This window comes from Melospiza melodia, chromosome 4, assembly GCF_035770615.1.
Source record: "Melospiza melodia melodia isolate bMelMel2 chromosome 4, bMelMel2.pri, whole genome shotgun sequence".
Lineage (NCBI taxonomy): Eukaryota > Metazoa > Chordata > Aves > Passeriformes > Passerellidae > Melospiza > Melospiza melodia.
In genome coordinates this window covers 53,282,119-53,309,276 of record NC_086197.1, presented here as the reverse complement: position 1 = coordinate 53,309,276, position 27,158 = coordinate 53,282,119, and the positions used below count along the sequence as shown (strand labels likewise).

The following is a 27,158-nucleotide window of genomic DNA, read 5'->3' as shown; positions in this document are numbered from 1 at the left end:
TATCTAAAATATGAATTCAGATACAACATTTACATATGAATTTGAACAGCTCCTTTTAGGATATGCTTCAATAGAGCACAATTATACAGCCTGGAAGAAGCTAATTGTGCCACTTATAAAAGGCCAAAGAAGAAATTCTCAAAAAAAAATCCATTGATTACAAAAGGTCTAAGTTGCAAATCTCTCAAAGTGTTAATCACTATTCTCTATCAGAGGCTGCAACTGCCTGCTTTCTGCTGTGAAGAGCACCAAGTTCAATTTGCACACCTTTCAGATTTAAAATGGTATTTACAAGGATTAAATTGCCAAAAACCCAAATAATTTCACTGTAATTTCTGAATCAGCACAGTCCCATTAACCCAGCAGGAGGAATCAAGTGGCACAAACACAGAATTTATTTTCTCAGTCAAGTAATAAGCAAAGTCAGGAGAAAAATGTCCTATCTCATATATTGCATAGTTGAACCTATAGAATTTTTTGAGACCTGAGCAAATGAGCTGATAGTAATTTTATTGTAAACACAATATTTTTAACATATGAAACAAAATACTCATAGGAAGAAATAATATGTTTATTGATACAGATTTTATATTTGAAAAAAGATATGTTTTTTTGGAAGCCAAGTCTACCTTCAGGTCTGAAACCAAAGCCTTTTCACTGATTGCAGAGTAGCAGTTCTGAACAAATGCTCTTACCTTGCACTACCTTCTATACAGCAAAACTGAGAAAAAGGTCACCTCTTTCTCAACTCTCATTTTTAAGGGAAAAAATAAAACCAAACTAAGAATCAATTACACTTTAGGATGAAGTATATAATGCATAAACAATCAATGAACATAAAGAAAATAATATAGTACTTTAACGGTTAGAAGAACCACAGCAGTTACAGGCTTGTGCACCTTCCAGCATCTCTTACCTACCATTTTCTGTTTTCTGCCCCACTCCCTCTCACTGAACCTTAGGAGCCTTTGGGTCTTCTTTCAGTAATATTTCTTCCTCCAAATGATTCTCTACAACTTGTTTTATGTATCCCAGTAATGTTTCCTTGTTATCCTCTGAATCCACTGTGATAGACTGGACATTAACATTAAGAAACTTTTCCTGTATTTCAACAATCTTTTTCTCATTTTTTATTTATGCTTCTATAAGTGTCTGGGGTTTTTTTCACCTTAGGCAATACCTATTTCTTGCCATATTGGAAAGGCAAAGATACAGAATTTCCTTGGTGACTTCTAGAGCTATTTTATAAGTGCACAGAAATTAGACAAAATGGCTTTTAAGGATAGAACTTTTCTTTCCAAGTTTTTCAAGCTTGCCTTCTTCTGATAGCTTTTCAAACTGTTAAGTCTGCACTTCCTGCCACAAGATTTGCCAAGCAATCTGATATAATTGCAAGATGATTGTGATGTATTATAGGATCATGAGGAGGATAAACTGGTCATCATGGATAAGCCAAAAAGTTTAAAAAACACTACACTGCAACTTTTGCGTAGCCCTTCATGACAAATCTGTGAAGACCCCCGAGAATGACACTGAGCTACTTCAAGTTTTTTAGCATGTTGGACTGAAAGCTTGAAAATGGAACTGGTGTTTATTTGTTCCTAGGTTTGAGGGTTCATTTTCACCAGATGGTTGCAACTTCTTTCAGTTACCTGTCTCTCTAGTATTCTTTAATATTTACCCATTTAACAGATTTTTTTGATCCTCAAAGATTGCTGCCAGGAAAAGTAATCATCTGATTTCAGGTTTTTGAAGAGCTGGATGGCCTGTATTTTTTCCCTCTTCCATACATCCTTTTCATTCTCTGTGATGGATTCATCATCACATACAGGCTGCCCAAGCATTGTCTCGTTTTCAGAAAGTTTCATGACTTGATGGTCTTCCTGACTATTATCCATCTTGACACTGGATTTTAGGCTGTGGAAGCAATAGTCACCAACCTGGCAAAGGAAAACTGGCTCAGTGCTGTCGGGGTTTAACACCACCAAGTTACCTTCTGACAAAGGCTGCTTTCTAGGAATACCATTTTCCTTCTGTAAGACAGGCAAAGAAATCTTTGTGGGCTCTGAATGTTCACAGAGACCTTCAGGCAGAGTAAGATAGTCGCCAAAGGTATCCAGGTGCAATTCAGGAGATGAGGCTGGTGCTTGGCCTGAAACTGGGATCGTGACACCAGTTTTCCCTTGAGAAGACTCATGGCAAGAGTGGTCACTGGGAGGCTGGGGCTGCTGTGAGCCACAAGGTGATTCCTCAGCTGTGACAAGTGGAGGATGGGTGGAGGTGCTGGCCGATGGCAGTACCAGGCCGTCCGTGGTGATGTACTCCAAAGGGCACTGTTGAGGAGATGTGGTACAGCTGAGAGCCTTTGGAGAGTTCGGCTCCTCTGTTCCCTTGTTGGTGCCTTCCCCACAGGATGGTGAGGCCTGTGAGACCTCTTCCTTGTCACTGAGGTGCCGCATCATTTCCTTCTGATCTGGGAGCATGTCCCTTGGAGGAGCTGCTTCTGGCTGCTCCTGGCTCTGTGGGGCCTGGGGAGAGTCTTCCCTTGGGAGAGTCACATACTGAAGGGAAACTGATTTCTTACTGAGTCCCACAGCGTCCATTTCCAGGGTCTGGTGTATGTCAGGGTTAGAGGACACCACTGGGCTGTACAAGTATGGACCATTGAAAGCAAAGCAAGGGATTGCTGTGTGGGAAGCAATACTTGCATCAGCACTGTTTCTCCTTGAAATGGGAAAGGAATGACCAGCTCTCTGACTTGAGCAGGCAACTGGGGCATGCTCTGACTCATTTAAAGCATGGTATGAGTTCTGTAGGTCAGGTGTAACAGGGGAAACATCTGTCTTCTTAGTCTTCCCTTCAAGGCACTCAGCCAAAGTCTTTGCCGGCCTGAATGTGGGAAAGTTAAAAGTTGTTCATGAGAGAGATTATTGTTTTAAACACAAAACATAAGCCAATCTTAGTTGAAAACACACATAGCTACACACAGGCTTAGGAAAAAAAAATTCATGCAGATGCAGCTACCCCTGTAATAAAAAATTGAATCTCCTCCTCAAAAGCAACTTGCATAGGATTTTTAGTGACAGAACATTTGATTATATTCTGCCATGATGCAGTGAGGTCTTAGAGACCATCCACAGTGTCACCATCATGTGCTGTTTACTCACTTGTCCAAAACTTGAAGGAAGCTAGCTTGCTCCATCTTCTCTGAAAGGTTGTATTTGTTGAAGTCCAGCTGGTTGCTTGTTGGCCAACTCCCCAAATGTCCTTTCTGAAAATGAAAAAGCAGACATGACCAAAGAGCAGTATCTTACTGGCAGTAGAAACAGGAATTGTACATTCCCCATGGATGAAGAAAACAAATAGAAGAGCCTATAGCACCTGGTAACAGGGATACAACTTCACTAATACAACTCAAAGGTATGCTCTCCTCTCCAGAAGATGGTTTCTTCAAACCCGTGTTGCCTTATCACTGACCTGACTACAAGTACTCAGTGAGCCAGCTAGGAAAGATGCCCTCCTAAACTTGTTATTTGTGAATGGAGGACCTAAGGGATTTGATAGTAGGTAGTTGTCTTGGCCAAAGTGATCATAAAATGATTGAGTTTAACATTTTCAGAGTAATGGGAAAAAACAAAAAGGAGCAGTAGAGTTACTACTCTGGTCTTCAAGAGAGCAAACTTCAAGCTGCTCAGGGAGCTACTTGGCAGCGTACCCTAGGAACCTGCTTTTGAGAGTTAGTGAGCCCATAAGTGCTGGGCAGGTTTTAAGAACTCCCTTTTAAAAGCAAGGCGCAGGAAATTTTAAAGTACTGAAAATTTTTCTACATTGATTTTAAATCACAGTTGTATTGACAAGCACAGCACAAAGAGGTCTGCTAAATATAAGAGCCCTGTTATGTTGAGTAGGACCAGAACTTCTAAAAACAAGTAAAAGATAAATGAATGTATCTGTTAATTGTGGACTAGAAAACAAAAAGAGCTCTTAAGATTATTGGAAGTCCTGAAAAAGAAAGAGAAATAATTAATCCTTCAAAGTACAGTTCCCTCTTACCCCCAGATAGCCCTGGATCAGGAGACTCTTGCTGGGGTTCGGAATCTTTTCTTCCCACAATTTCTTCTTCCTGCAGCAAGAACAGCTTTCAAGATTTGCTTCTCAGTTTGCTGCTACCAGAAAAGGCTGCACCACACAGAGCGTGCTGCTCAGCACAGCAGGGCACAGCCAAGGCAACGCCGCAGCCCCACCCAGCTCTCTTCCCTGCACAGCCATGCTCAAGGCTGCCCAGCAAGGCCCATCTCCACACAGACCTCTCTCCTGGGGGACAAGAAGTGCCTCAGACTTCATGCCACCCACATGGGCTGTTAAGTCTCCCTGATGCAATGCAAGCCTACCTGAGGAAATACTTATAGCTGCAATAAGCAACTATCAGCAAAGTGATGATGAGAGCTGGGAGCATCACTGGGAGAACCACAGGTGGCAGAACTGAAACAGAGAAAAGAGAAAATCTATCCACCTGCAGAGTGACTATTTCCGGCAACAGGTTTTTCATTCTGGCCACTATTCAGGGAATTTGATATGTGGAGGAACAGGATCATAGGGCCTTCAAACTGTTAGAATATCTTCCAAAGTGGGACAGGCCAAATGTGCCCTGAACAGCACACTGACCAAAGCAGTTCATTGTTTCCTTTACTGATTCACTTCTTAGCTTCTACTAACATCAGAATTAAACATTTTAAGCTAATGAAATGATGGTTATGAACCTAACTCCACTATGAACAACAGGCATGGCTTCAGACATCTTAAGCCTGCCTGACTCTGCACAGTTCTGAGGAAATGGGGTCTCAGAGATTTTCTGAGAGCTCCCCCTGCCAACAGCCACAACAGCACACTATTTTCTTCCTGAATACGTGTATCAAAATTTGCTCACAGTATAATCACTACAACCTTCCTCAGGACAAATCATGCAAGATCATATTACTTTGGGCAAAAGATTGTATGAAGGCAGATATTCTGCCTCCAAGTCCATAAACCGCAAAAACATGTAAAGATTTTATCTCCAGCAGATTCCATTGTGTGTTTTACACAACCTTATAGTCACTCTGCAAATATATAAAGCTGATGTCTTATCTTCTATCTTCTTAAAGTATCAGGCTCTTTAGTCACTGACAGCAGAATGGATTACTGGAATCAGAAAATAATGATAATCTTTTGGGCAGGATGTTTTTGATTCATTCTCCGCATGGAAAACTTTATGTTTAGTTGTCACAGACATCTTTTCATAAAAATCCTTTCTTTAGGATTTTTCCCTCTTCTGGGAAGCTGAGGCCCCAGAAGAAGAATGTAAACAATGGTTATCTGCTGCTGTGAACTGCAACAGGTGCACCTGTGATTGGCCCATGTTGCTTGTGTACAATTAAGGGCAAATCAGAGACTGAGCTTTCTCTGGGACAGAATCAGAGAGAGCTCCCTTGTTTATTGATTCCTTTTCTATTCTTAGCTTAGCAGCTTCTGAACTTTTGTCTCTATTCCTTTTAGTATAGTCTTAATGTATTATATATCATAAAATAATGAATCCAGCCTTCTGATCATGAGATCAAGATTCTCGTCTCTCTCTTCACCCTGAAAAACCATTGCAAGCCTGGTAACAGTTAGTTGTACTCACCTTATGAAGGCAATCAAGAAAGAAGCTTAAAAGGTCATTCACTTCCTTCCCTAGCATTGTTGATGTACTGCAAGTATGCAGGCAGGGTAGCTGCCTTGGTAAGTGACTCCAACTAGGCCATGGCTGCACCTCACTCCAACCCTAGCTGAGACAATGTGTTATACTAAAGAGCCATTCCAGCCATTAGCAGTCCACCAAAACCTGATAGAAGCATGGAAAGTACCATTCTCAGTCTTCCAGGTGAACTCCTCACTCCATTCACTCCAAGGTCCCTCATAGTCTGGAGACTTATTCACCCTTGCACGCATTTTCCCCCTATATTCTGTAGATGCTGCCAGCATCTGCAGGGTGAAGATGAAGGGAGGTTCATCATTGCTGATATTTAACACCTGGAAAGTCTGGGGAGAGGGAAGAAGCATAAATGACAGAGGTGAGAAGAACTGTCTTTCCATTTGACCAGTGAAGAAATATCCATGACTCCTGCACTTTGTAAGTTACCTTTTCATATCGGTTGTTTTCCCAGTACTTGACTTGGTATCTCTGTGGTATGAAGTTGTACTTCAAATTGTGTTTTTTCCACCTTAGTTCATACTCTTGGTTCCCTGTTGCTGTTACTGACACATTTGCAGGCGGCAGCACCTGGACTGAAACACACTGAATGTCTCAGAGCACTTACCAACCTACTGGTCTCTTTCCACATTGTGAATCATTTCCTGGGACTGAAAACAAGGTTGTTTTGTGCAATGTAAAATGGCTCAGCTTTTTAACACTTCTTAACTCTCTGCATCTTCATTTTCTAGTCAAATACAACAATATTAATGGTATACAAGAGTATTAAATAACAGAAAATCCATACCTATGAATACTGAGAGTGCTCCCTGTGTACAGAAAAGCAGCAAAGCAATAGTTGAAATATCTGTACTTGTCCACCACATTTCCAGAAATTTTCAATTTTTGGAGCTACCTCCTGATATTTTCACCCACTGCAGGAGCTGCCCTAGTTTTAGAGTTTGAGAAGTCACCCAAATACCTTCAGATACATGTGGGGCAGAGATAGCCTACCTGGTACACCTCACTGGGAAAAGGATTCCTACCTCATCCAGGGTTCCAGGGGCCATTGCACAAACCCACAAGAGCTCACTGACTTCTTGAGAAATCACATAGTGACACACTCCTACTCACTACAGACACCTCTCACCACAGTCCCCTGTCACCTGGGACACTCATGAATGTGAATCACAGAGAAGTCAGCAGGATGGCAAATGCTCACTGAGAAGCTCCAGGTCACAACCTGGATTTCTGCACAACAGTTTCCATCACTGTCACCTTCCTCAGAGTAGCAAGTGCCACTGAGGAACTCCACACCTACACTCCAGAGCTCTGACCTAATACAGTCCCTTTCTTCATCAGTGATTGTTTCTTCCACTTCCCACTCACTTTTCCTCAACACCACTGTCCTCAGCCCCACTTGCTCAGACAGGCATCTCTCCAAGAAACAAGAAGGAGAAGCAGGAAACAACACAGGAACTCACTGTTTTTGTGGGCTTCAATCATCTTTTCCTCTGTCTTGGCCCGGACAGATACATGGTACAGGCTCTGGCTGCTAGAATTGCTAACAGGGATCTCACAGCTCTGGACCACATATAGGGTGTTGGGCAAAGTCTCCTCATGCACAGGAGAGCACTCCTCTTCTCTGAGGAGAAGAAAGGATGAATGGGAATCAGGGGAGTCGGACAGGCAGAAGCCCCATGGGAGAGGCACAGATACACAGACATGGACAGAGCACATACTGTGATTCTGGGGTGGCCCTGAAGAACAAGCCAAAGAGGACAGAGGTGGTGATCACTTTCTTCACTTCCCAACTGCACGTCAGACGATCTCTACCATTGAAGAGGCAGCGAAGGTTCCTGGGCTGAAGGCCACCTTCAGAGAACACAAGTGCAAGGTTAGTGACAGGAAAGTTCTGGCTTCTCAGTTTCCAGTCCCATTCCCTCCCATGCTACCTTCAGGGGTCTTCCATGACACCTCCGTGCTCCACTCGCTGTACTGCCCAGAGAAGCTGCTGGCCTGCCCTGGTCTGGCTCGCACACGGGCAACGTAGCTGCTCCCTGGGACAAGGTCCTCAGGCCTGAGACTGCACTGGGTGGTGCTGGAGAGCAAGAGTGAGGCAGCTTCCTGTTGGTGGGAGAGAGGAAGGGATGGAGGAAATTGGGACATTGGGGAGGGAGAGGTGCAGGGAAGACAGGGAAAGAGTGAGAGGAGGAGTGGACTGCCAGGCTGCATCTCAAACAGTCCCACAAGTGCGATGGTCCATGCACATGCTGCCATGCACTGTCTCCTCACTGACACACAAGAGGGCTCCAGCGTGTGCTGCAGCACAGCTCAAGACAGGTGAGGCACAGCTACTGTCAGGCACAATCTCCCCCCACAACAAGTAGCAAACTCCTGCAGCTTGCAAAGTCCAGACTGTCTTCAGCTCCAGCTACACATGTTCATAGCACTGCTCAGTGCAGAATTATGTGGGAATCTGGCCAAGATAATTCCCTTAAAATCTAAAGATCAGTCTGACAGGTACAGAGCAGACACATGTGCAGATCTAGGGAAATGATAGAGCAAAGGATATGGACTCCTAAAAACTTAAAAAAAAAAAAAAACAAAAAAAAAAAAACAAACAAAAAAAAAAACCCAAAAAAAAAACAAAACAAAAAAAAAAAAAAAAGAAAAACCCCAAACATATCTATCTCAAAGGGGGAGCAACTTCAAATGTATTTTGCTGTTTTCCCCATTTGAACCTACAGCCTCCTGTTTGAACATGATTTAATTTAGTTTAAGAGGGATTCAAATCCAACTCAAATCCAAGTACAATGGTTGGGCGTTTCTTTGAGTGGAGAAGATATCTTTGCATTCAGTTCAGGAAAAATGGCATTTCACAGGACAAGTCACTTGCTAACAGAAAGAGAGCCCCTTCCACCTGACCCAAAACAACACTTGTATCTGTTCACATTCACTGAACTTTTTCCACAGACTTTGAACTGCCCAAATTGGTGCAGCCCAAATCAGGACAGCTCAGCTCCTCTGCTCTTACCTCCCAGGACTCCCACTGCCGCTTGTAAGTGACTTCATAGTCCAGTGCACTGCCCAGCCCCTGGCTTCCATCGGCTGTTTCCCAGGTCAGCAAGAAGTCCCCTGATGTCATTGGGCTGACTGAGAGGTTTTGAGGTGGGAGGGGCCGAACTGGAAGGTGAAGGTACAATGCATGAGAGGAGATAATGAGGAAATGACACAAAGAGGGGAAGAAAACATCTAGGTAAGCTTCCCCATTTCCAGAGTATCTTATCCCTGACAGACCAGGTACCTCCTGCTTTACTAGCTCCTGAGATGATACCACATCCAGCTGCTCTCACAAACTTGCTGCCTTCTCTCCCTACCCAACCCTCGCAATGTGGAGCTCTTTGGCAGTTTTCACAATTCCAGATGAACAGCAAATAAAGTTCATTGGGAAACAAGAATTTGGTATTTTAAGCCTTACCGTTTTGGAAAAGATCAACATGCAGTTCTGTTTGATTAATATCTGTTCCGTTTTTAGGCCTGAAGCCGTAAGTATCCTTTATCCCTATTCCTAAATAGTCTGTAGTCCTGCGGCAGACCCAGTGCACAAACATGTCTGGAGCTTCATGCAAGTCATTTTCTGTCTGGCGTTCACAAGACATGTTCTTGTTCTCCCTGTGTACAGAGAAAGTGATCTATAAAGATCTGATCCTCTAGTTAGTACAAAATTAAAACTTGAAACCAATTTCAACCCATCCTGTTGTTATAATTCACGAAGGCACTTATATCCTCTTGTCATTGTTCCTATTAGTCCTGGTTTGCATCAGTTAATATGAGAAACGTTTTTTACACCAGAATTTTGCTCCCCATTTCAAAGTCTTGCAGCAGAATGTTACAGTACCAGTTAATTTTTGTTACTTTTTAGCCTAGCTCTATGTAATCTCATATTTTTAGGTGAGAAACTGTATGATAAAAATTTACATCATGTAAATATACCTTTTACTCAGAGTTAAAGGCCATAACATTTCTGATGATCCTAAGCTGCTTTAAGACTTTAATTTTGCAGTACCAGAAAAACACTTAGAAAAAGACTCTCAACCAAAATGTACTTCTGTATCCTTAGTGGTTCTGTTCTGCCAAGGGACCTTAAGTATTCATTAAAGATTTCATCCACAATGTTAATCCTCCTTTCAGATGGCCTTTCTCCAGGCCAAGCAGCATCATGAAAATTAGAAACATTTTTTTAAACTAGGCATGAGAGGATAATCTTTGTGTGGTTGCAGTAGCCTTAGCTGCTGGAGAGATGCGTTGCTTCTTTATGCACCCTGTGGAATTTTGTTTGTGCTTATGGCTTCATGCCCAGTATATTATCTTGTTCCAGCTCAGATGAGAAATATTAAGTTGTGAATATTTAAGGCCAAATAGTCTCTTCCAGGACAGGATGGAGTCTTCTAGCCAACTATATGTCAGCAAGCATTATTCAGCACTATTGCTATTTTTATAAGTTGGGTATTAGCAAGGAAACCAGGGACATTGCTGAAGTATGGATTGGACACTGCAGTGTGTGTGTAGCCTTAAGTAAAAGAGTCAGTCCAAAGGGTGTGAAGCTGTGAAGTTATTTCTATCTACTCACCAGCATTACCTTACAGTTTGGGGTTTAGTCAACTATTCTTTACCTATGAGCTGATCTTGTTTAATTGTTGGCCATTTTGATTTCAGCTGTGTGACTGTCCATGTTTAACACCTGCTTGTCTGATTCCTTCACCTCAGTTATATTTCATGATCCACACACTTCATCATGTAACAATGTTTCAGAGAATCCTCCAAAAGTCCAAGAAACTTTATAGTAGTATTTAGCCTCAAGGTCCTGTTCCAAAGTTCTTTCACTGTTTTCATCTACTTTTAGGTCTATTAAATTCCTACTTGTTTGCAATAAAATCAAGAGTTCTTAATTTTTTCTTTTCTTCCTGTATCTCCAGACTCTAAATAATTTTCTTCTCAACTATCCATCTTTGCCTTCCTCTCTCCCTTAACTATTCCTTCATCTCTGTCCTTTCTTATCCTCACCAACAATCCAGTCTGGTGATTTGGTTCCCTTTTGAAAAGGAAACAAATGTGACAGAGAGATACTGTCATAAACATACCAGTATCTCTTGGAGAAAAACTGATGGTAGGGATAGAGAACTTACCAGCTCTCTATCTCATAAATATACAGTCTACACATATTTCTCAAAAGTTATCAAAACCACATTCTCGATGCTCCTAAATGAGCAAAAGGACAGGGGGAATATCTCCTCCCTTTAGGGTTACAAACAATACTCACACTTGTTCTGATACCTCCTTCTCCCCTAATGCTGATTATTAGCAGCCTATATGCCCCATCTTATTTCATATCTATGATCCTACAACAAAATTATGGAAAATAATTGTAAAGGTGATAAAAATATCTCCACTGGCATAGCTTACTCATTCCTCTCTTCTAGATGAGGCTCAGAAGCAGGTATAACTTTTGCTTAATTAAAAAAGAGTGTGGATATGCTTTCTAAAAACTTGACTACATGTCCCCAGGATTCCAAGTTATGGCAATTTTCCATTTGGACTTTTCTCTAGCTCAGCACATTTCAGGTACTTACATGTCAATATTATCTCTTTGGTAAAGAATCATAGGAATGAGGTCATGAGCCTCTGAATGCTCCATCCATGTGCAAGTCACCTGTGAGTTGTAGTCACTGTAGCACTTCAAGCTTTTCATTGGGATACTCTCTGGGAAAGGAATTCAGACAAAGAAAAGATGCAGTGATTAAAAATGTAAATGGTGAGAGATGAGATACAGAATGCATGAGGCTCTGATAACAAAAGTCTCCTCTTTGCACCAGAAAATCCTAGACTCATAGAAATGTTTGGGTTGGAAGGCACCTTAAACCTCATGTGGTTCCAGCCCTCCTGCCATGGGCAGGGACACCTTCCACTGCACCACTTTGCTCAGAGCGCCTTTCAATCTGGCCCTGAACATCTCAGGGATGGGACATGACTCCATGAATATATGTGCAGAGTTGGGACCACTCTGCACATCTCCACAACACACAAGTATCCCAACCAGGCTACAGCTAACAACAATTTAGTGAAATCTTTGTGCCTGCAAGGCATACAGTTCTAGCCAAGGTATCACTTTTCAAACACTGAGTATATCCAAGGATTAGTAGATACCATGGTCAGCAGACATATAGTGATTATTTCCTACTTATGTGTTGCTGTGTGAACTTTTTTGCTACTAACTTCCCAGTAAAGTTTGTAATGCTAGAAAGGTCTATTTAAAGGTGAGATGCTCTGGGAACAGCTATGACTCAGAAGAATGTCCAAACTATTTGTTGGAATTTGTTGGAACTAGATTTATGATCCAGAGATGGCCAGACCTCTCATCAAGGATATTTTTTTTTAAGTTCACAACTGTGAAGCAGAAAAATACAGACTGCCTCTGTCACAGGTACTATGAAGCAAGCTGCTTTCTTATCCTTCCTTATTTTCCCTGAAGACAATATCCATGCTGCACTATTGGGCTATTGCACCTTCAGGTGACAAAGGTGCATACATGAGTGTGCTCTCTCAAATAATATTTCTCGATGAGAGCTATAATCAGCTCACTTGAGGGGCTTTTTACAGGCAAAAACCCATCAGAACAGAATGCTCTTAGGAAGCATAAGAGGGACCTTACTTTGATCTTCTACTGAAAACCAGTACAAAGTTCTACTGCTTTCCTTGTGCAACCAGAAAATGGAGCATCCCACATAGAAAAGGATGTGGAAGTGTCAATGTGGGGGTAAGGCTCAGAATGCCAAGAACCCAGTCTGACCTACACTTCAGAGACCTCAAAGGAAGATATCCTGTAATTAATGCTGGGCCAGGCAGCACAATTCCTCCAGCTACTGCAGACATGAGCATCTGCATTAGAAAAGGTAGATGTCCATGGAGCACAACTCCTGATAACACTCTTTTTCTGCTGTCTCTATGATGGCTATAGTCCTAGTCTTGTGGCAGGTATGGTGTACTTCCTATTCCCAGCTCTGTGAAATCAAATTTGGAGAGGACAGAGTGTAGGAGGAAAAAGGGGAAAAAAAGGAAGAAAGGAAGAAAGGAAAAAAGGAGAAGAGAAGAGAAGAGAAGAGAAGAGAAGAGAAGAGAAGAGAAGAGAAGAGAAGAGAAGAGAAGAGAAGAGAAGAGAAGAGAAGAGAAGAGAAGAGAAGAGAAGAGAAGAGAAGAGAAGAGAAGAGAAGAGAAGAGAAGAGAAGAAATAAGTTCTCATTGTGTAAGAAAGGAAACACAAGCAATGGATATGGCAGATGGTCTCTTTATCTGTCAGCTATTCCAGAAGAAGAAAATCAGGTCATCTGGATTTTGCTCTTGGTAACCCCCACCACACTGTCTTGTGTCTGGCCACATGTCTCTACTCCTGTGCACCATCTGAATTATGCACTCATTTGCAGTCCTTCATTTTCCTATGTTTTCACTAATTATCAGGGTCTATCCCTCCTTCCATTCACTTATTATCCAATCAGCTTGTTCATCTCATCCATTTATATAGTATTTCAACTGTCCATACCACCAACATACAACTGATTTGGCTGCATGTGCACCTGCTACATGCTGGCTTTGATCAGGATGTCTGCTCTCTTACAGCTTAGAAAACAGGAGAAGAAAGCAGAAAAGGAGGAAGAGCATTAGCTGAAAGAAGGAGACATTTTAAAAGAAAGGCAATAATGGAAGGATGAAAGAGAATATAAATTTGAATCTCACCTTGAATGGCTTGAACATGGAAGACCAAATACAGATACAGCAGCAGGATGAAAATCTCTTTTATGTCCATATTGTCCTTGGCACACAGGCTTGATCCTAACTCAGAATTTCAGAGTTTTCATTGCCCACTGGCCACTCTCTTGCCCTGCTTACTGTGGAGCTGTTTGTTTCTGTTTCACACAAAGAGAAGTAAAACTGAATAAGGGAACTTCTTTAAGATCATGTTGAAGTGACATTCAGGAAGAACTTCTACCAGGCATTTCTTGTAGGACAAAATTCACGTCCTCACTGTGTGTTGTTGCAATGCAAGCAGAGAATGAAGTAAATGTACATTTCCAAGGAAGTGCAGGGATTTGGTCAGCTGAGCAGCAACAAGACAAAAATCCTGACTTGTGATGAGAACTCATCCTTAAAATTAATTTCATTCTTCTGCTCTTTATGCTTAAAGCCTTCCTAATGAACCACAACAGTGGCTAATTTCCTTAAAAATATGATCTCAATGACACAGTTCCTAGGAGCTATAGTGGATGGATTTCCATATTCATTCACTTTGAGAACTTCCTTGAACTTTTCTCAGTGCCCCCCAAACAAGTTGCAAATTGTAGACAAACTACCAAAGAAATTAATTTAATTTTTTCCTGGTGATTGTAGACACTAAAAGTAGATTGAGCAGTTCTAGGACCATGGGCCACACTGTGAATTTAAGTAATTCTGGTCATCTCTCATCACTCTCTCAAAATCATAATACACACACCTACTTAAGTACGTTACAGATCTGAGACTTTTTCTACTTTAGGGGAGCATGAAAAAACCACTTTTCATTTCCTATTGACTTTCAGATTCCCAAAAGCCACCTCCTTGGACTGGAAACAGCTGGCTGAGCCATTGAATAATCGTTACAGCTAAGGAACCCCCAGTAACTCACAGGTCCTTGTATGAGCGCAGCCTCTATCATTATGCTTCCCCCAGAAAGGAAGCCATTCCCTTACCTGAATCCAGGGGTGTCTGTGAAGCAGATGATTCAACCTGATGGGGAACTCTCCCTGTCCAGCACCACCCCCCAGCACCAGAATCCTCTGATGCAGATATCAGCAAATCCACACTTGCCTAGAACTGGAGACAGAAGTATAAACCAACCACAGGATTTTCTTGGCAAGTAAGTCTTCAAATAACTACTACATCTTTTATGAACCTCAAATGCCACTTTCAGAGAAGCTGACACCCCCCCTTTCAAGGAAAGTCTGTGCAATTGCACAAAATAGGAAGTCTGTACTTCCTATTTTAGCCCCCAAAGCACGCACTTAGATGGGACTGTTGGGTTAACTGGGAAGGGAGGGAAAGGAAGTTTGTCATTGCCAATCTATGTGTTAGTAATTACCAGATCATGAGACTTATATATTTTAAGAAAGATACAGGACTGACTGCAGCAGATGTGAGAGAGATGAAGAAAGAATTTTCTGTTTTTCACTCCAGTGCTGTTTCACTCCAGTGCTTTGCTCTAGAATAGACAATCTTCATGGCAGGGATCTCTCTGGACTCTTGTTTGTACATCTGTATTGGGGGAGAGTGAACTACCCTTATCTCTGTAACTCTTTAGTAATATTTCTAAGTCTTACCCATTTCAACAACAATTAATAATAAATTATAAGTACTGTAGTACAAAAAGAAAACAAAAGAAAACTGGTGAGAGTAGTTGATCTGAAGTTATCCTACATCCAAGGCAGCCTGATCTTTTAATCCAATCATAAAACAGCCCAGTAGCCTTCAGAAATAAACCTTAGGAAAGTTAGGCAGCCATAAGGGAGAGACATGCTCAGGTTTGTGTTCTCAGGGATAAACTATGGGGCCTTATATGAGTTCCCAGACACAGAATATAACTGGCAGAGTCTGTCTATCCTGCGCTGTTACTCCTCCTCTCAATCCCCATGGTACTGACCACAGGTAGCACAGTTATTCTCTCATCAGAACTACATCAATAAACAAGCAAAAAAAAAAAAAACCAAAGAAAACCCCCTACCATGTGAATAAGGGAAACATGTAAAGTAAGACAAAGAAAATTGAGAATATCTGGGGTAACTGTGTGTGGGAAGGTGTCCATATAAAACCTGCAGACAGTTAGGGGAATATGTAACTTGGCTGGATGGGAAGAATTTATTTTGCATTGCAGTTTAAAGGCAGAGGGGGATCATCCTGCCCTGATTTTCAAAAGCCAGTGTGTTTATGGTCTTCCAGCACCCTTATAAAAGAGGACAGTTGTTTCCTAGCAGACATTTTTCCTCCCTATCCCTTCTCATTGAAAATGTTCCTCCATTTTGAGGCAGACATGCTGAGTTGCTGGCTACATCACAGGATCCAGCTGTCACTGAAAATCTCTGAGTGCCACTTGCTCTGTTGAACTCCAGGAACAAGTAACAAAGAATACTGCACCACAGAAATTTTGCAGTCCATACCTGCCATTAGGCTTCAAACTTACAATGCATTTTCTTATGCATCACAACATGTAATATCACTGACACAACCATTGCTCTTACTTCATCGCCTTTCTAAACTGCGTTGCTACAATACCTCTGTAGCAGGAAGTTACATTTTGTAATATTTTAATAAAATAATGTCAAGAGGCCCACCCCACCCAAAAAAACCCACTTGTAAATAAAAATGGACAAACTAATATTTAACTTTATTTGTTGAAGAATCTGATACAGTAATTTCTTTTTAGTTTTACTTTGAATGCAGTGTCAGAAAGCAGAAGATAGAGAAGAAATTGCTGTTTCAGTAGGATATCCTACACATTTTCCTAAACATGAAAATAAGTAGATTGTACAGTTATATAAAGGTCTAAAAGGAAAACCACAGGTGTACTAGGTTTGATTCACAGAATTCAATATACTGATCAGTGGAAAAGAAGAAAGTTAAGTTGGGCTGCAACTTCTTCACTGAAATCCAAAAAAGTTTTATTGATCTCCCTAGGACAAACTCTGAACACCCAGTCAGACTCCAACATGAGAGATATAATTACACAATGGCCCACAAACCTTCAGATCAGCAAATGAAGAGAAATTTATGGGAGTCTAGAGAAAAAACAAAAGCTTATGAAGACATTCTGGACAAAAAACTAGTCTTGGGAGTGAGAACAGAAACTAGAGCAGGTCTAAGGGCTCAGGAGACCTCTATTGCAGGCTGACACTGACTTGCTTTGTAAACATGGCCCATGATTTTATTTCTCTATTACTCACTTTTTCTGGTCTCTATGTAGATTGTCTGTATTGCAGATGTGTGCTAAAAAGCTGAAGAACTAAGTACAGATTTTAACTAAGTACAGATTTTACACCGAAAGGTAATATATCACTAAAAATTACTCATTTCAAGGACACTTGAAAGACATTTTGAAGGAAACTGCCTCCAGAGAGGGATATCTATATAGCACTTACATAGCCCCTACTGTTTGAGTAGCACCTCCTCCTGGACTAGTGTTGTAGACACCCAAGTCATCTTTGTGAGTGATGTGCAACTTCCAAGGGAAGAAGTGCTTCTCAGAGGGACTTCTTCTGCTCTGAGACACCATGAGTTCAACATCCTGATCGGAGAGCAAGCGGATCAGGTCACCTTCAGGGTCCCGGTAATTCAAAACAATGTCTTCTTGGTTAAACTCCTGCCTGGGAGAAAAGAAATGGATTGATCCCCAGAAATCAAGGAATGCCTGGGAGGTGCTACATAATGAATCTGACAATCTAATTAATTTTAATAAAAGTCACACAATACTGACAATCTAATTAATTTTAATAAAACTCACACAAAGCCTTGGGTATCTTGGCCTTCTTGATACAGCAGTACTAGAAATCATATAGCCACATTCATGCTGTGTTGTGTTTAAGCTAAGAAATATACCAGAACCAAGAAGCATTTCCAGTAACACCATATAAATGGCACAATTACTCTGTGTGTTTGATTGAACTACCATGCAAATGAGCTGACTGTGGTTACTACCCACTTTTGCCTACTTATTTTTGCTCTTTCTGAGGAGTGTAAGAATATTAGAACAGGTGTTCTATTACCAATATTTACTAATATTTAATGTTCTAAATTACTGATGTTCAACACCAGATTAATCTAGTTTAACAAGTGTTAGAAGGCCATGTCCTACATCCTGAAGAAATGTACTAGACAGAAGATGCTTTTACGGGGGTATGGCTCTTATCATAGTACAAGAAATGGAAATTTCTACCCATCACAATTGAGTCAGAAGTGTGTGTCATTCCTTAATCATTGACAATCCTGAGAAGGACTAGTGTCTGCACAGATGACCCTGGGCCAAGTCAAAGTGTAACTTCTTCAAGACTCTTGAAAAGTATTTCATACACAAAACATGGTGCCGACCAAGTAGAACATGGAAAATCTCAAACCAGAATGAACTTGACAAATGTTTAAGTATCAAATATACAGCCAAGTTCTTGCATTGTACCTCATCAATTCCATTAGATCTTTGAATGATGGAATGCTGCTCAGATCCTCTTCCACTGAGATATCCCTGTGGAAGATGTATTTAGAACACATATATCATAACAAGAGAATTGTTGGTGTTTCTTCATCAGCAAACTTGAAGGCTATTTTGTTATTACCTGATGGTGCTCACAGTCTCATCATAGTAATAACAGCGAACTTTATTAACTGTGTCTTCTTGCTGTGGTAAATCTTTTATGATCTTCACAAAAGCACATGGGAAAATCCCAGTGGCACCATCAGCAGTTCCCTGGAATGATAGGAAATGCTAGAATCAAGAAAACCATGCCATGTTGGCCACATGCAATAAGTTCTGGAATTCGATTAGTTTAGATAGAAACAACAGTAAGAATTTTTCCACTATAATCAAGAAAAGAAATTCTGTGGAAGTGACCTGATGGCATCCCTACAAAAAGGTTATACAATTACATAGTCAAATACCAGGCAGGGGAGTGAAACAGTGTGTAAAAAATGCAAGTCAGATGGTTAGCAAGGAAGGCTGTGGTGTTTGAGCAAGCAGAGATATCATATCAGCAAACACACAGTATGTTCCCCTCATCCTTTTTTCAGAACACTGCTGCATTACCCAAGTTCTCTCTAATCAGGCTGACGTGTGTTGTGGTATGAAGCATGAAGCATACATCAACTCACCCTGGGGCCAGAAACCAATTAATCGCTGAAATGGAGTTTCCATCTCCTTTCTGTGGCCTTTCTGTGTTCTAATCACTTCCAAAGAATTTAAAAAACATTCCAGCAGAAGCAAATGCAAATGAAAACTGAAGTCTGGAGGGCAAAAATTTTGTAAGCTAAAAACCATCAAGGAACCAAAAAATTACTAATTTGGAATCAGGGATTTAGTTTTGACAGTAAGACCTGATTATGATACAGTTTCTCCTTGAAAGGAAGAGGCAGGTCACAAGGATCAGAAGAGCCCTTTCTACTCATATATTTCAAGGTATGCTAATAATTCAGTACTGCTATTGCAGTCTTACCTCCAACCAGTCTTTGTTTACTTTGCTGAGTAGGTAGATCAAATCTCCTTTCTTGAAGCTGAGTTCCAGTTTATTGGTTCCAGGAAAATCAAATAGTGCCTATGGAAAGTAATAACCTCAAAATTATTAATTCACAGAATTACAAAAGCAAATCTTTCTGCTGTGTTCTTGAGGAGAACGCATAAATCAGCAAGACAGTGTGCACTCTGTCATCACATATGTATTTCTGGGATAAGGTCACATATATTTGACCGTAGTCTGCAGTTCTCACAATCTCTTCTCCTACTCAGCACACACAAAACTGCTTTGAAGAAGCAGTGAAAGCACTAGGATAAACATGGCCCTGAGAGAGCTACATAAAAGGATTCTTAAAGTGACAGAATACTGAGCACCAGAGAGATCAATATACATAAGTTGAAAGTACTTAAGAGCAAGTAAGGCAACAGAGCTAAAGCCAACTAACAGCTTGAAATCCTGAGAACTCAAAAAATATATTATTTTTCATTGCAACTTTTAGATTTGCTGCAAAATACCACAAAGAGCCTTTAAAATTGCAGAAATGTTGTGTCTTAATTTAAGGGTAACTAACTGTTGCTTTTACATCTAGCTTCCAGGTCTGGATGCTGAACTGAGAGATGTGGGAAAGCTTGGGAAATTGACCTGTTGTTGAAATGGAACTTAGATGACCTCTTCGGGAAAAAAAAAAAAAAAAAAAAAAGGAGGCAAATACATGCTTATCATCCTAACAAAAGGTTGGAGAGTTAAAGTGGCTGTGTAATCAAAAATACACATCTCCCCCATTGTGCTTAGGGAAACATGGTCATTTAAATGGTCTTAGAGGAAGAAAAATGAAAAGGTGCTCTTTATTCTGTGTTGCAATTTTTCTTTTGGTCTTGTTAATGCCAAGAGTTCTCTTAATAAAAAACAAACAAAACAATGCTACTATTGTGCCAGTGTCTACTTATTAGCCCTTTCAAAAGCCTTTTTTCACCTATTGAAAAGTTCTGGTAGGTATATTCAATACTAATAAATTAATAGATAAAACCCAAGAGATATTACTGTTCCAAGACCTGTCACTCTCTGTGTAAAGAACAAAAGCAACAAAACTCAAAGCAGATGCCTGGGGATTCTAATCTTATATGGCAAATCACATGTTTCAGGAAGCAAAACCCTGCTCAGACAAGTACTGGTTACAAAGCAGTCTCATGTGCTTAATACTGAGAAAATATACCACAAAGACAAGAGTATGGGCATTTATGTTACAGAAAATACATTTATGTTACAGAAAATACATTTATGTTATAGAAAATACAAAATAAGATGCCTCCCCTGCAAAGCTTTTAAACATATGCTGAAGACACTGAGGCTGAAGCTTATGCCTGTTTTAGATTTAACTTATGGGTGGCACCATGCAAATGTGGACCATTTGGCAGTAAGCTGTACATGTCTCAGTTTTGAATCTCCTGTCATTCTGATTTCATCATAGACCTCCTTATTACTCAAGAGATGAGGAACAGGACACCTCTTTCCATCCTTTGTTTCATTCTCTGTTGTTAAAATCAATTGTTTTTCTCTGTTTATTTCACTTTCTTCCCCCAAGCTCTAATTGAAAATGGCAACCTGATGGATGAGGTACCACAGTAAACCAGAGTTTAATCTCCTGTCCTGTGACAGGTTGTGCAGAGTACTCACCTCAGCCCGCGGAGCTGCAGTGCGGTCAAAAACAGGCACTTGATCTGAAACACTCTTACTGCAAAGAAATGAGACAACAGGGAGGAAAACATCTTTCTAAGTCATTAAAAATGCTACACAATCAGTACTGCAGTGTCTGTGTTTTTACTATTTAAAGGGCATATAAGCCATAGATCACCAGAGAAACTGCATGAGAATCTGTGTGCAGCGCTGAAGTAAATAAATATGGATGCAATGACACTGCCCTAGTTCTCTCAGTTTCAGTGCAGAGCAGCAGCAATCTGATGGTGTCTGCTCCTGAGAACAGATGGAATTTTCAATACAGTCAGTATTCTGGACCTCTCTTCCACAGCACTGCTCAGTCCCCCTACTCTGCTTTCTGGGCATTATTGTTTCTAGCATTTATGGCATTTAGTTCAAACTCTGCCATCATACACACATGCAGTTTTTGCACTGTTTGAGGTAGGTGAAAAGGAAGCAAGCCCATCTTTGTAATGCTGAAAGGAGAATTAATTTATCTGAAGGGTAATGAAGTATGACATCTACTTAGCAGTTCTCCAAAGGGGTGTCAATGCTGCTATGTAGGACAGGCCCCTGTTTTGACAAAGGATGGGAACAAATTAAATATTCAGTTTCATTTAGTGTCTGAACCAGATCTCACTGAATTCAGTGCCAAAACTCACACTGACTTCAGTGGTGCAAGCCTATGTCCTTAAGCTTGGCTTGGATATTCTGCACATTGTAATAGCGATTACCATTGAAGAAATATGGGCAGATAGAGCTGGACAGTATTTTTAAAAAGGCAAATACTCTCATTTTGGAATTTTCCTTTAATCCAAGTACCACATCCACTTAAAAAATCTGAGATTACTGAAAACAAGAAATACTCTGTGTTCACTCCACCACAAAGACCCTCATATTAGGGATTCATGGATTCACTTGGAAAACACAGTGGTGATCCTCATCTATCTCTCCACCCAAAACTGGACAGCATCTCTTCCATCAAGCAATGCTGCAAAAAACATGTCAATCACTTACACTCGGCGTGTCCGTGGGCGAAGCCGTCTCAGTCTGTGAGGCACCTGCTCGCCATCAAAGGTTGAGTGGTAGAAGAACAGCCGAACGTCCTCATCCATCAACACCCAAGCAGGGAGGCAGAGCAGGTTCTGTTGCCAAGAGCAAGCAGGAAGCAGAGTGTAACAGTGGGAGAGACCAATTCTCTATTTATTTACATGTAACAAATATGCCTCTCTGACCTACAGGATCATGAAGGATATTCATTACTGCCAGAAATCTCCCTCCTCTCCTTTCTCACTCAGCAGGACACAGCTGAACAGCTGACAGTCTTTCCTCTTTACTCCTGGAGTTGGCCAATGTATTGCTTCATGCTTTTTGTACCCGATTTACTGCAGGAGTAAATTGCTTTTTGTTTTTCTTTTCAGAACATGAATGACTGTGGAAAGAAGGCAGTCTTGGCCAGTGCTTCAGACTTTTACGGATTTGAAGTTCAGGTGTTCAGTTAACCTGCACACAAAGAATATCTCTCCTTGATGTATGCTGCATCTTCAATGTAATTCAGGTACTCTCAGAAGCCCACCTGTCCTGATTCTGGCTGTGAGAGAGTCAGTTTTCTTCTTAGTAGCTGGCACAGTGTTGTGTGTTGGAGTTAGCATGAGAATAATGTGGATTTTTAGTTGTTTCTAACTACTGGCTTACTTAGTCTAAGCCAAGGGCTTTTCTGGTTCCCAAGTCCTGCCAATGAGGAGCTGCACAGGAATCCAGGAGGGAGCATGGCCAGGAGAGCTGGTCCAAACTAGCCAAAGGGATATTCCATGCCATAGGACATCATGCCCAGTATGTAACTGGAGGGAGTTGCTCAGGAGCCACAGATCACTGCTCAGTGGGCACTGGGCATTGGTCAGCAGGTGGTGAGCAATTGTAAGGTGCATCATTTGTTTGTTTTCTTCTTTAGTTTTATTTCTCTGTATTTTTTGTTACCTCCCTTCTAATTACAATTATTTATTGGTATTATATTTGACTTTATTTCAATTATTAAACTGTTCTTATCTCCACCTGTGGGTTTTACCATTTCCCAGTTGTCCTCCCCATTCCATTAGGGAAGGAGGGAGTGAGCAAGAGCCTGCGTGGCACTTGAAGGTGGGTGGGGTAAAGCACAACCCATCCACCATTCTCCTAATCCCTTGGATACACACACCAACTATGGGTTCATGCAGCACCTGGAGATTCACCATTTCCTCACACATTTTGGGGGGTTTTGGTAAGGATGTCTATCTGTATATGAAGACAGAGAGTGACCCTTTGTGAACTGCATACTCCAGCAGAGTCTACAGTCTGAACAATCTGGGGAAGAGGACTTCAGGTTGTATCACAGTGTAGGCACTGTGTCTTCAGAAAAGCAGAGCAGAGAGAAGCAGATACTTAGAACCCAAACAGTACTGTCTGCCTTAGCTGATTTCAATGTAAGTATCTGCAGTGATCACTGCATTCTTTACTTTAAAATTAAGTTTTACCTTCATGTAGACATTTAGGATAGGAATCCTGTTCTCAGCAATTTCCTTTTTGGCACCAACAAAAACTTTTCCTGGAAAATATAAAACCTGTAACAGTTATTGAAGAAAAAAAGGCAAAGAAGAGGTTGTCAGAGAAATGAAGCAGTCAGGAGGAAGTAGAAGCTGAAAAAAAAATTTACATCTTTTCTAAAGGATTTTAGGTTTCTAAATTAACTTTACTACAAGTGAAGGGGCTGTCAATGGAACATGACTTCTCTGGCATCCACAGCCAGGAATTAGTTCCTTGTCACAACTACTTCTCTCACTCCATTGCTCCTTAGGGCAGCCTGGAGCTGAAAAGCTGCTAATTGTGCAAAGGTTTGGTACTGACAGCTTACCTGGCAGTACAGGGAGTGTGCAGGTAAATGGGCTGTTACTGCTCTCTGGCCCATATCTCTCCTCTAGTTTGGTGTGCAGGGCATAGAACTCACGATAGCGCCGGAAAATCAGGTATCTACCACCACCTTTAAGCTTTACTTCAATGACAAACATCTGAAACAGAGAAGAGGGATTCTGGCTGGTGTTCATACTTATAAATACTCATCAACTGAATGTGAGGAATAAAATAGGAACATAAGATCTGTGCTCCATTAGTGGGAATATCCTCTTAGGAGCAGAGAGGAAAGCAAGCCTTCAGTTAAGCATCTGCCAATTCAGGAACTAGGATATAACAAGGTATTTGTGTGGGTCCAGCTTGCATATGAAGCATGTCCCTGTGGCTACTTTATATTATATAATCTTTAAAGGAAAGTAGATTCAACTTTATGCTTGCACACTTTGCGTCAGTGACAAGCAAAATACATTATGAAGACAAACACAAATATTTTACAATAAGATGCCTTGGACATCTAAATCTAAAGACAGACTGACATTTAAATGAATTGATTTTCAGAATTGAAGGCATTCATACTTCTTTTTTGACTTTAATGTACACAGTTGCAGAAATTATTTTCTGACCACCTTCAACCACTATTTTATTTCTCTTTTGACAAAATTGCTTTGCTCTAAAGGAACTCAACATTTCCACGCACTGACCTCTGAGTCACATTGCAGCCAGATCCTTCAGAAAACATAAAGACAGAGCAACCAAATATCACTCTATTCCAGAGAAAAACCTGAATTCTACAGTGGAAAGGGTTTTAAGAGCAATGTCTCCAGCAGAAGTCAGACTGAGATGGGCATATTCAAACCTTCAGAAAATCTTAGTGCCTTTCCCTACTATTCCCTTCCTGTGTGCTCTTTCATGTCTTAATGTGCTTCCTCCTGTGAAGATGGGAGCATCCTAACTTGCCAGTAGCATGGAATAATGAAGCAAGACTCTCCCTTTCTACCCTCTGAATTACTTTCCCACTGTCTTCACCAATGATACAGCACTCCAACAGGAAACAAATCAGATATTAGGAAAAATTAGGATGTTAGAGGATATCTCCTACACTTCATTCAGAAAATAAATTTTTAGACTGAATCTGGGATAACCGTACTTCATTCCTGAAAAATAAAGCACTGAGAAGTCTTCCACATGGAACTACTCACACCAAAAAGCAATTACACCAGATTAACTGCATTTTGCTTCCCATAACCAAACCAGTCACTGGTGAAGGCATGTAGAGGCAAGATAAATCTCCATTCTTACATAGTAATTAGTAAAGCCTTTCTTCTCTTCAATATCTGCGATATTAGCTGAAACAGGTACATCATCTGGAAGCTGGTCAAAATCACTGTGAAGCAAGAACAGAAGATTTAGGTTACTCATATTGGTAGCCTTTGAGATGTCCTATGCCACACAGAGCAAAGATAGGCAATGTTACATTTTCTAATATCAAAACCAAGATGTTAGAAACTCATGGTGTTATTCTCTTCCTCTGGAGGTTTGATCTTGAGATGTCAAATTTCAATAAATTCAGCATAAATCAGTGACCATTGAGAAGATTCATTATGCCTGAAAAATATCCCTCTCATTCCTAGGCTTGCTCAAGGAACAGGACTACAAAACAAACACTTGAACTGCTAAGCTTTTCCTGAGAAATGTGATCAGCTGTGGATGCATTCTTAATCCTTCCTTAATCTAGGAGATTTACAGAAAGAACTCTGCATCAGTGGATCCTATCCTAAGGAGATCATTATACATCATGATTTATGCTGCTATTATTACTGCATTACTGTAAAATATAGGAAACAGTTCTGAGAAAAGAGCTTGTCATGCAAGGTGCTGTAGAAACTGACAGCACAAAGCTAAATCCTAAAAACTTTCTACTCTGTGCAAGATGCATAAAAAATACCACACACATATAAGAAAAGAAACAACAGGATAAGCACAAACAGAAAACGAACAAAGAAACAAAAGCATAGTATTGTTCTATATCAAAACTATTGGTGCCTACACCAGCTGTCAAAATGTTGTCAAGTTTTCTTGACAATATCACAATAAAGCAAACTCTTAAAGAGGCTTGGAAAAATAAGGCTAGGCTATCAAATATTTGGAGAGAGACCTCCCAGTCACAGCAGGTAAGGTTCATCACAGAATAATTGGAGTTGGAAGGGACCAACTTTCAAAGATCATCAAGTACAACTCTTAATGAATGGCCTGCACAGGGATAGAACATACGACCTTGGCATTTATCCCCCAGTCTCAGCAGATAACCTGAAGCAAGCACAAAGATACTTGTTTGAAAATGTCAAGTGTGAAGAAACTCATGTTAGTAGGCAAGGTTAGAATAAGCTTTGCAGATCCTAGAAAGAATTGGATTTGAAGTGAGAAGAATCTCTGCAGGAACAGGGATTACTAATGAGCAGCCATATGACCACACAGTCATGTTACTGGTCGATACTGCCCACACTACAAGAAAAGCATGGATTGGCAGATGCTTTTTCTCTATGACCTTCTCCTTGGTGCAACAGCTTTGACAAGCATCAGACAAATTCACCTTTGCTTCAGTCTTATAACTCAGTGTTGTCAGAGGGGTATTTATATTAACAGCTGAGCAAAAAGCATCTAGAATGAGGAGAACAGAATAACAAATGAGATAAAGAGAGACTTCTAAAAGGATCATCTAAGAAATCCCAAGCTGACAAAATGTTAAATATTCTGATAATACAAAAAAAAAAAAAAAAAAAAAAAAAAAAAAAAAAAAAAAAAAAGTGGTATATCCCAATATCCCAACCAGGGGCTTCCACAAGGCGTAGCCCATTTGAAATGCTGAAGCAATGATGCAACATCTTGCAATAGTTTGCTGTACAAGGAAAATGCCATGAATCAGCACCACCCACAATACTGTAAATACTACCCCTTACTGTGAAGAAGGATGTGGTTATGGAGAGCAAGAGATATAATTAGTCATATCACAAACACTCATCATAAACTCCAGTAAAGGGAAACTTATTTTGCAGCTATAAAGAGGACAATGACCCACTATGTCCTAGGTTGTGAATATTTCCCACAAAAAGAAGAAAGTCCGTGCCAGCAAAAGAAATGGTCTGCTTGACCCTGAGCAGCCTAATAGTGTGGAAGTTACACACTGTTCTGATAACAAGAAGCCTTTTAGTATCACCAAAGATGCTTGCATCCAAATCAACCAAACAGATCAGGAGTTACATGAGGCTTGTGGGGAGGCAGGAGCAGGCTATATAACACATTACCTCTTTTCTCGCAGCTGTCGGGGAAGAGACATTTTTCTTCTTAAATCCAGATGACTAAGATCTATTCCTCTACTTCTTGTGCACTTCCTGGTTTAATAGGATGAACATGAAGTCAAAGTAATTCTCCCTGCATGAAACAAGACTCCTTTGCAAGGCCTCAGAGATCTTTTTTTAATGTTTCAGTGTCAGACGATTTCTGCTGTACCTCCCTACTCCCCTGAGTTTGAGGAAGTATCAGGGGGGAAACAGTAATAAAGAGAGACTGCTATG

General features: G+C 40.7%; 2 protein-coding genes across 9 annotated transcripts in view; both read right to left on the bottom strand.

The window, feature by feature from the left end:
* Positions 1-553: 553 nt before the first annotated feature.
* On the bottom strand, positions 554-14,614 carry CSF2RB (colony stimulating factor 2 receptor subunit beta). Its single transcript, XM_063154436.1, has 14 exons — positions 14,491-14,614; positions 13,502-13,671; positions 11,344-11,473; positions 9,192-9,385; positions 8,748-8,896; positions 7,666-7,837; positions 7,453-7,585; positions 7,195-7,355; positions 6,161-6,306; positions 5,886-6,060; positions 4,392-4,482; positions 4,054-4,123; positions 3,168-3,271; positions 554-2,889 (listed from the first exon to the last, which is right to left on the bottom strand). The coding sequence occupies exons 2-14, from the start codon at positions 13,569-13,571 to the stop codon at positions 1,686-1,688; spliced, it is 2,799 nt and encodes a 932-aa protein (XP_063010506.1). The 5' UTR covers positions 13,572-13,671; positions 14,491-14,614; the 3' UTR covers positions 554-1,685.
* The window catches only part of NCF4 (neutrophil cytosolic factor 4), a 55,565-nt gene continuing 42,897 nt past the window's right edge, over positions 14,491-27,158 (bottom strand). For 4 of the 8 annotated variants that reach the window (XM_063154441.1, XM_063154442.1, XM_063154443.1 and 1 more), the window contains 10 exons: positions 24,886-24,970; positions 23,591-23,744; positions 23,214-23,284; positions 21,721-21,848; positions 20,683-20,740; positions 18,991-19,089; positions 18,118-18,248; positions 17,961-18,026; positions 16,930-17,154; positions 14,929-15,052 (listed from right to left, as the gene is read on the bottom strand). In XM_063154441.1, coding sequence (XP_063010511.1) covers positions 15,016-15,052; positions 16,930-17,154; positions 17,961-18,026; positions 18,118-18,248; positions 18,991-19,089; positions 20,683-20,740; positions 21,721-21,848; positions 23,214-23,284; positions 23,591-23,744 — 969 coding nt within the window. In that variant the 5' untranslated portion in view covers positions 24,886-24,970 and the 3' untranslated portion in view covers positions 14,929-15,015. Of the gene's footprint in view, positions 14,615-14,928; positions 15,053-16,929; positions 17,155-17,960; positions 18,027-18,117; positions 18,249-18,990; positions 19,090-20,682; positions 20,741-21,720; positions 21,849-23,213; positions 23,301-23,590; positions 23,745-24,785; positions 24,971-26,888; positions 27,157-27,158 lie in introns of those variants that run through there. The other 4 variants (XM_063154438.1, XM_063154437.1, XM_063154444.1 and 1 more) reach the window with 4 other exon arrangements.